Source organism: Odocoileus virginianus, chromosome 14 (assembly GCF_023699985.2).
Source record: "Odocoileus virginianus isolate 20LAN1187 ecotype Illinois chromosome 14, Ovbor_1.2, whole genome shotgun sequence".
Classification (NCBI taxonomy): domain Eukaryota; kingdom Metazoa; phylum Chordata; class Mammalia; order Artiodactyla; family Cervidae; genus Odocoileus; species Odocoileus virginianus.
Window position 1 is genome coordinate 63,742,952 of NC_069687.1, and position 9,364 is coordinate 63,752,315.

Below are 9,364 nucleotides of genomic sequence, written 5' to 3' on the forward strand. Positions count from 1 at the left end.
CCAAATCTCCCAAACCAGGAGCGCTTAGTCACAAGAGTACAACTGGTGATGAACGTGGCATGGCTTCCCAGGGCAGGCGCACAGCGGCCCCAGAGCCTCATGGCTTGGGATGGGAACTGGTCAGGAGTTATGACTTTGTCTCTTGGGGGTCTCACCCATTCCACTCCTTCTGGTCTGCCTTGGCACTGGCACACTCACCAGTCCCCCTCTCCTGTTGCAGGAATGCCATGCCAAGCACGAGCCTGCTCACCCACACCTGCAAACACTCCAGGGGGTCATGGTGAACTTGGGGGTCCAAAACTCATGTTGAGGGACCACTCTTCTCCCATTCCTTCTCTAGTTCATGTCCATCTGCTCCAGGTGTGACACCTCATCATCTTGCAACCCCCATGCCTCCCAGTCACCGGTTCTCAAATTTTGGTGACCAGAAGATTTAGTCAGGGAGCTTGCCAAAGTATGCGTGCCTGGGCTGCATCCCCTGAAGGCCAGAATCAGCAGGAATCTGCATCCTTTAAAAGTACATCGTGGGACATCCCTGGTAGTCCAGTGGTTAAGACTCTGCGTTCCCAAAGCAGGGGGCCTGGGGTTGATCCCTGGTCAGGGGACTAGACGCCACATGCAGCAACTAAGAGTTCACATGCCACAACTAAAGATCTAAGATCCCACGTGCTGCAACTAAGACCTGGTGCAGCCAAATTTAAAAAAAAAATTTTTTTAAGTACATTGTGAGGAAGTGGTCTGCATGCTACACTGTGGAGAAATGTCCAAATTCAGCTGCTTGCCTGCCATTGTATGAGTGTTCAAAAATGGTGCTTCATACTAGTGTGATCATGTCACCATTATTTTTCTGAGCATTTGCTGTGTGTCAGACCTGGGGGCACATTGCCTACACTTTTATTTCATCCTCAGAATGCTCCATGAAGTAGATACCTGCATTTTATACCTGTGACAGTGCTAAGTTTCAGGAAGGTGAAGACACTGGCTGAAGGTCTCGCATAGCTAGTACATGGCATGTCTGACCCTAAAACTGACTTTTTTACCCCATAATATGTCTCCTCCCAAATGCTAATCTAGGCACATTTCTTATCCTGATGCAATTCTCTCCTGGATTCACAGTCATATTCAAGAACTATTTTCCGTTTCCAAAACCTAATGCTGCAATTAAGGGGGAAAGACCTACTTTTTGTTGAGTACATGCTATTGTCTGGTTGTGAGTGTATGTGCTCCGTCCATGCTGACTTTGCAGCCCCATGGGCTGTAGCCCACCAGGCTCCTTTGTTCATGGCATTTGACAGGCAGGAATCCTAGAGCAGGTTGCCGTTTCATGTTCCAGGGGACTTTCCTGACCTGAACCCAGCTCTTGTGTCTCCTGCGTTGGTAGGTGGATTCTTTGCCACTAGCACCACCTTGGCTAGTTACCTTATACATATTCTCTCTTCATTCTTCACTGCAATTCTTCTAGGTAGGAATTATACCCATTTTATAGATGAGGAAATTAATAGTCTGAGAAGTTGTTCACAGATCATCACAGCTAATATGAGGATGACCTTGGATCTATAGCTCCTTAATAGAATAAAACCAACAAACCCCCAAATCTATAATTTTTCCAGTCAGCATTTTCCAGTGTGCTTTCCAAAACAGATGTCAACACATAATGAAATAAATGTCCTGTGAACACATACATTTGAGAATTGCTTGGTAAAATTAAGTTATTCAGTTTTTGTTTGGTGGCGGGGGGGTTGGGGGGCGTTACTCGTTTTATTCTGTTTTTTGCAGAACTCTTTGGAGCTCCTTGTGTAAAAACATGTAGTATGACTATCTGAGAGGGGGTTTATTTATAGCTAGTTCTTCAACTGTGCTAGACTGAAACCACAAAGCATCTAGCAAGAGTACTATTTCATGTCATAAATTCTGGAAAAGTTCAAATTTTACATTTCATCTCTACCTTGAGTTCTGAACCCAAACTGGTCCCTCCTAATTTCAGCTGTAACTCCACCCCTCCCTGCAGCCTGGGCTTCAAGCTATCACTCACAGCATCGTGACTACAAAATATTAATGCTTCTTTGAACGGACCCATGAACTTCAAGGCTTCCTATTTGCTATTGGTCTAACTTGGAGCTCTCTGAGTAGATTTCTCCATAGCAAGATCACCACTCAAGTGGGAAACTTCAGAAAACAGCCACCGGAAGTGGAATTTGTTTTCTACCTTATAAGCAAGTTTTCCTTCAGAGACCTGTAAATTAATGGCAGCATTCTCTGTTTCACTTTCAACTGCAGGGAACTTTACTTGACTGTAGACGTGTGTGGCTGAGGTTCCCTGCAGTTGAAAGTGAAACAGAGAACACAGTTTATTGTAGGATCTGGGCCTCCTGGGTCTTAAGAGGAGAAGAATCTGGACTTTACTGACTTGCTTTTGAATGCTCTGAACTGATCATCAAGCATTAGATCCTGGAGGCTGGGGACCCCCAATATACAATATTGTCAGGTGGAAAATTCTCACACCCCGTGCCTGGGGCTCCTTCCCACAGGAAGGGGAGCTCCATTCACATACTGCTCCAGCCCCCTCTTCCCTCTCCCTATAGAAGAAGAGGGAATGATGGAGAAGATCAGTGCTTAGGAGTGCAGGAGCCAGGCATGTGTACTAGCTCAGCCCCCACCTCCTGTGTGGGGACAGATGTCTTCAGGGAGCACCCCTTCCCCTCTTCCTCTGTCAGTGGAAGGCTTACTCGTTCGGGGGCCCCCACAGAAGCCATCCTGTGCTTTTTAGGGGTGCCTGTGACTGGATCAAGGGACATGACTATTTCCGAAATTCAGCCTTAGGAAGCCCATTGACCACCACACACCTCACCTGAGCAGATTCTCCCACGGCTCTCTCGGGAGGAAAGGTGGCGTTTCGTTCTCCAGTCCCTGAATCCCTCTGTCTCTCTTGGCTACTTCTGAGCTCAGGTAAGGAGAAAGGGGAGCAGATTATGAGGGTCCTGAAAACTGTCTCCTGGCTACGGATTTAGGCTAGTTTTAGCTGATTATTATAATAATTATGATGTAGTATAATAAAATACTCAAAATTTAAAGTGAAGGATAAGTTAAAATTACGTGAAATGAAAGATCTAGTTTTCCACTGTGCTCCAGTGGTTTGTCTTCTCTGCCCCCCTAGAATACACGGGCCCTACTTTGTAAACCACTGACAGAGGAACCATGACCGACTTTGAGGTTGGACCTGGGTTTGAGTTCTGTCTCCTCCCCACCATCCTTCTCTGATACTCAGCTTTCTCATCTGTAAAATGCGGACCATAATGCCTTTCTCACAGAGTTGCTGTGACCATTAATGGAATAACACATGCCTCGCACAGGGCTTCCCAGGTGGCTCAGTGGAAAAGAATCCTCCAGCCAGGTAGGAGATGCAAGTTTGATCCCTGCATTGGGAAGATCCCCTGGAGAAGGAAATAGCAACCCATTCCAGTATTCCTGCCTGGAAAATCCCACGGATAGAGGAGCCTGGAGGGCTACAGTCCATGGGGTTGCAAAGAGCTGGACACGACTTAGCAACTGAAAAACAACATGCCTCACACATAGTAGGCACTTCTAACAGGACATCATAATCATTACTGCTTCCATGAAGAGTCAAAAACAATGAACATTCTTTAAATATTTTCATTGCCTAGTACACAAGTTGAAAGACTTTTTCTTAAAGAGCCAGATAGTAAATATTTGGGGCTCAGGAAACCAAAAGGCAAACCAGAATATTATTCAAGGACTTACATAACTATTTAAAATGGAACCATTTGAACATGTAAAAGTTATTCTTAGTTCTGTGAAAAAACAAGCAGCTGGATGTAGGCCCAAGGGCTGCAAGTTGCTGACCCCTAACTGGGTGTATATCCATTTCCTATTTTATTACTTTTCTCTAAATTCCAGTTTTTCCAAAGTGAGTTTATGAAACATCAGTCCTTCACATGATCCTGAAAAAGCATGAACCTGTGTGGTCAGATTCATTTGGCAAACACTTACATGAGTGTTCTCCAAGCCTCCCTGCTTGGAATCTGGGTCACACACTAGCATGACTCTCAGAAGACTGCAGTAACCTGTTTAATCATGTGACAAAGTGTATCTCATAGCAGAATTTTTCTTCACATAACATTTATGGACATCTCACAGAACACACTTTGGAAAATGCTGCTGTAGATCCTAGAGTTTAATGGCTATTGAGCATTTCACTGTATTAAGTTGAGTTTGTGCTCCATCATGATGCATCCACCTGAGAACTCTGGCTTGGACACTGTGTGTTAGTTACTATCTTCAGCAGAGTAAATAGGCCAAGTTGGTCTTCCATTTGCAAGAGCTGCAGGTTTGCTGATTTTCCTCCCTGTGTTTATCTCGGGACCATAAAAATGTTCACTTGGAGAGCCCAGTGGAAGTGCCTCTTGGAAGGATCAAGATGCCTCAGGTCCAGAAAGATAAAGACCATTACAGTATACTAGCACATATATATGGAATTTAGAAAGATGGTAACGATAACCCTATATGCAAAACAGAAAAAGAGACTCAGATGTATAGAACAGACTTGTGGACTCTGTGGGAGAAGGCGAGGGTGGGATGTTTCAAGAGAACAGCATCGAAACGTATATTATCTAGGGTGAAACAGATCACCAGCCCAGGTTGGATGCATGAGACAAGTGCTTGGGCCTGGTGCACTGGGAAGACCCAGAGGGATCGGGTGGAGAGGGAGGTGGGAGGGGGGACCGGGATGGGGAATACATGTAAATCCATGGCTAATTCATTTCAATGTATGACAAAAACCACTGCAATGTTGTAAAATAATTAGCCTCCAACTAATAAAAACAAATGGAAAAAAAAAAAAAAAGATGCCTCAGGCAGCACTTGTGCACCTTGGGAAGTAGGCAGAGCTGCTGTGTGTCCTTGAAGAAGACTGAAAACCAGGCCCCTTCCTTGCTACTGTGACATGGATTTGCTAAGCTATTTTCACTGTGTGTTGTGTGTATATTCACTGTATATTGTTTGTATAGTGTGAATGCACACAATACCTCTGAATTGTATACTTAAAAGTCAGAGAAGACAAATATCATGTGATATCACTTACACACAGAATCTAAAAAAATGTTACAAATGAACTTATTTACAGAAATAGACTCATAGACCTAGAAAACAAACTTAACCGTTGCCAAAGAGGAAAGGTGAAGGTAAAATAAACATAACACAAAATTTACCGTTTCAGTCTTTTACTGGAGAAGACTCTAGAGAGTCGCTTGGACTGCAAGGAGATAAAACCAGTCAATCCTAAAGGAAATCACCCTGAATATTCATCAGAAGGACTGTTGCTGAAGCTCCAGAACTTTGGCCAGCTGATGGGAAGAGCTGACTCATTGGAAAAGACCCTGATGCTAGGAAATATTGAAGGCAGAAGGAGCAGAGGGCAGCAGAGGATGAGATGGTTAGATAGCACCGCTGACTCAATGGACAGGAATTTGAGCAAACTCTGGGAGATAGTGGAGGACTGTAGTCTGGCATGCTATAGTCAATGGGGTTGCAAAGAGTCAGACACAGCTTAGCAACTGACCAACAACAACAACAAATTGACCATACACCCTGTATGGGTTCATTTCTGAGCTCTCTATTCTGTTCCATTGATCTGTGTGTTTTTATTGCCAGTATCATACTGCATTTATTACTAAAGCTTTGTAATATAGTTTGAAATCAGGGCATGTGATTTAGGACACCTAGCTTTGTTTTACTTTCTCAAGATTGTTTTAGCTATTCAGCATCTTTTGTGGTTCCATATACATTTTAGGATTGGAACTTTGCTAGGGATTGCATTGAACCTGAAGATTGTTTTGGGTTGTATGGACATTTTCACAATATTAATATTTCTAATCTATGAGCATGGAGTATCTTTCCATTTATTTGTGTCTTCTTCCATTTCTTTCCCCAGCATCTTATAGTTTTCAGTGTATAGGTCTTTCACCTCATTGGTTAAAATTATTCCTACATATTTTATTCTTTTTGCTATAATTATAAATAGGATTATTTTTCTTAATTTCTCTTTCTGTTTGTTATTAGTGTCTAGAAATGCAACTTATTTTTGCGTGTTGATTTTGTATCCTGCAGCTTTACTGCATCTGTTATTAGTTCTAAAGGTTTTTGGTGGAGGTGGTTTTTCTGTTTGCTTTTTGTTTTGGGGGAGGGGTTTGGTGGAGTCTTTGGGGTTTCCTATATATAGTATTATGTCACCTGGAAGTATTAACAGTTTTACTTGTTCCTTTCTGATTTGTGTTTCTTTAATTTCCTTTTCTCCCTTTATTGATGTGGCTAGGACTTCCCATACGATGTTGAATAAAAGTGAGGAGCGTGAACATAGAACACATTTTTGAGATGGAGTTCCTTATGTTTAAGAATGACTGTTCAAATTTGAATTTGTACCAACTAATTTTAAAGATAATAAAATTCTTATAGGCTCCCAATGTTTAGACTGCTGCACTGGAAGGCAGATCTCCTGGGATGTTCCACTGGATGTTGAATATAGTTCCCTGTGCTATACATTAGGACCTTGTTGTTTATCCACTCTAAATGTCATAGTTAGTTCGATACTAATATAAAAAAAATACTGCAGACTGACTGGCTCATAAACAACAGAAATTTATTTTTCACATTTCTGGAGGCTGGAAGTCTGAGACCAGAGTGATTGTCAGGTTCTGACGAGGGCGGGACTTGCAGACTGCTGACTTCCTGTATGCTCGCATGGCAGGAAGACAGTAAGCTAGCTTTCTGGCCTCCGTTATTAATATAAGGGCACTAATCTCATTCTGAGGGCCCCTCCTCATGACCTAATTACCTCCCACAGGCCGCATCTCCAAATACGCTCAATCAAAGATTAGATTTCAATGCCAGAATAGCGGGGTGGGCACAAACATTCAGTCCATAACATGTATTTAATAAAACTTGGTTTTTTTCTCAGTGGCCCATGAAATGGAAAGCACTAGCCTGGGACCACAGTTTACTGGCCAACAGAACTATTGTTGAGGCCAACTTTCAAATGATCTAGAATATGCCTATCCATCTTTTAAAAAATATTATCAGAATGGAAACACGAAATTTAAACACCCTCATAGAGAAGTGGTATATCCATGTTAAGAAACACTGTCTTCCTTTTTAATCCTGAGCCTCCCCTTAACTGTGCCAAGCCCTGAGGATAAGCAGACAAATGGTCTCCAGTCGGAAAGTCTTCTTACCACCAACCTCTCCACTTCCTGTAAGCACCCTCCACGAATGGGGAAGGGCATACAGAAGCTCTGTGTGTGTTCTGGAAGACATTTGAAAAGTGGTAGGATCACCTAGCAACTCCCTTTCACCCTGGGACTGGCTCCCAAGGAGCACACAGCAGCAGTGTGCTAAGAGATGCCCCAAGCTGCTTCTGGAACGTGATTTTCATCCAGAAGCTGGTGATAGGAAAAAAGTTGGGAGTAGAGATTTAAGCAATTTCACCAGGAAGTTATTTTACTCATTTTCATATTGAAACAAGCAAGGAAATGTTATGCTATAGAAAATAAAACTCACCTGCATTTTTAAGATAAACCCACAGACTTCAAAGAAATGTTGGCTTCAGTGGCCTCCTTTGGGCCAGGCCCCAGGCCCTTTGAGAGAATTTGAGTAAGCAGAGTTGGAGAAACAAAGTGATTAATCACTCCTGCCACTGGCAAGTGGGTCAAAGCCAATTAGGAGACTTCCTTTTTCCGGGTGCATCTCTGCTCATGGGGCTTATTATCAATCAAAACCAGATGTGCCACAGGGGATGCACTGTAGAGGTTCTCAGGAACACTCCATGTCAGTGATCTAAGTGCAGGCAGAAATGGTTTGTTTATAAAAGCAAATGCCTCCAAGAACCTCCTGCTTTTCAGAAGTCTTTTAGTTCTGGTCATGTGATGGGTAGTGCTTCGATTAAGTTCGGCCTGTATTTAATTACCTTAAAAAAAAAAAACTTGGTAGTTTTTCAGCCAAGGGATGAAAGTTTGGGGTGGGGGTGGGGTGGAAAGAGAATGCCTGGATTCCCAAAAGTGCTTTTCAGAATCAGGAACTAGGGACTCAGACATCAAGGTTTGATGTTCAGATACTCCCTCTTCATCTCCTGCTCTCCCTTACTCACACATACACAGGATAAGCATTCCTAATTCATCACTCATTGAAAGGCGAATGTTCCAACATCAACCAAAGTGCCCCTTGTAGATAAGCTGAAAGACAGCTGCCCAGGGGCACACTAGCACGTGACGTGGTGGCAGGGAGAAAGGAGGACCACACCCCTTACAGACTGCCCTCATTCAGTCTATGGGGCCACTGCGTCCCCTTCGGAGTCCAAGTCTGCCCCTCGCCTCTGACAGTGGGTCAGTAAGAGCAGCCAAGAACACACTCCAGGCTGTGCTTCCCTACCCGCTCACGCCCATTAGGGCTCCAGGGTGCCCTGCTGAAGTTCCTTCATGCGTGTCCCCGCTGACTCCAGCAGGTTCATGACGGACAGACTGCCAAACGGCGGAGCCGCCTCGGCACAAGGCAGCTGAGCCTTGATCCCATCAGGACAAACCTGAAACCTCCATCTTCACAAACAAGAGCACAGAAGTAACCAGCCTAGTCCACCTGCTCTGGGAGCTGAGGACAAAGAAATGAATAAGGCAAATTACAGTCTAGCCGGAAAGACTGCCTTGTAGACAGTTAACAAACCACAGTTAACTATAGGTAACCGTGGGGAGAATTACAAGAGAATTTTGCACAAAGTGTCCGAGAGATCCAGAGTAGGAAGGGAAACCTGCCTGGGGGCGATGATTATCAAAAACTGCCAAATAGGAAGCTCAATAGATGAGGACATTGTTCCCCAAACTTGAGCTGAGTAGCACCCTCACAAATGTTGCTCTGTCCACATCCCCCATATCAGTGTTTTCTTCATAATTTACTTGAAATTGATAAACTCAAACGTCAAATATGTTTCTTTAAAGGGAAGCTGTAACATGACAGTTGGAAAGCCTGTATAGTTCTCCATTCATAAAAGCTAACTCGAAAAGGAAACAATGAGGGACTTCCCTGGTAGTCCAATGGTTAAGACTCCATGCTCCCAACACAGGGGTCCCAGGTTCAATCCTTGGTCAGGGAACTAGATCCTACAACTAATGATCCCATGTGCTGCGACTAAGACCCTGTGCAGCTAAACAAATAAATATTTTTTAAATAAAATAAAACAAAAGTAAACACAATGAAAGCAAAATAGTGTCATTTAGTTCCAGCTGAGGAGAAGGCAATGGCACCCCACTCCAGCACTCTTGCCTGGAAAATCCCATGGAAGGAGGAGTCTGGCAGGTTGCAGTCC

At 43.6% G+C, this 9,364-nt stretch overlaps 1 protein-coding gene across 1 annotated transcript in view; it reads left to right on the forward strand.

Moving 5' to 3' along the window:
* Positions 1-4,688, forward strand: part of SH3PXD2B (SH3 and PX domains 2B) — a 121,838-nt gene extending 117,150 nt beyond the window's left edge. Inside the window, exon 13 of the mRNA XM_070476834.1 lies at positions 4,378-4,688. Within this exon, the coding sequence (XP_070332935.1) occupies positions 4,378-4,498 (121 nt within the window). The 3' untranslated portion in view covers positions 4,499-4,688. The remainder of the gene's footprint in view (positions 1-4,377) is intronic.
* Positions 4,689-9,364: the final 4,676 nt, after the last annotated feature.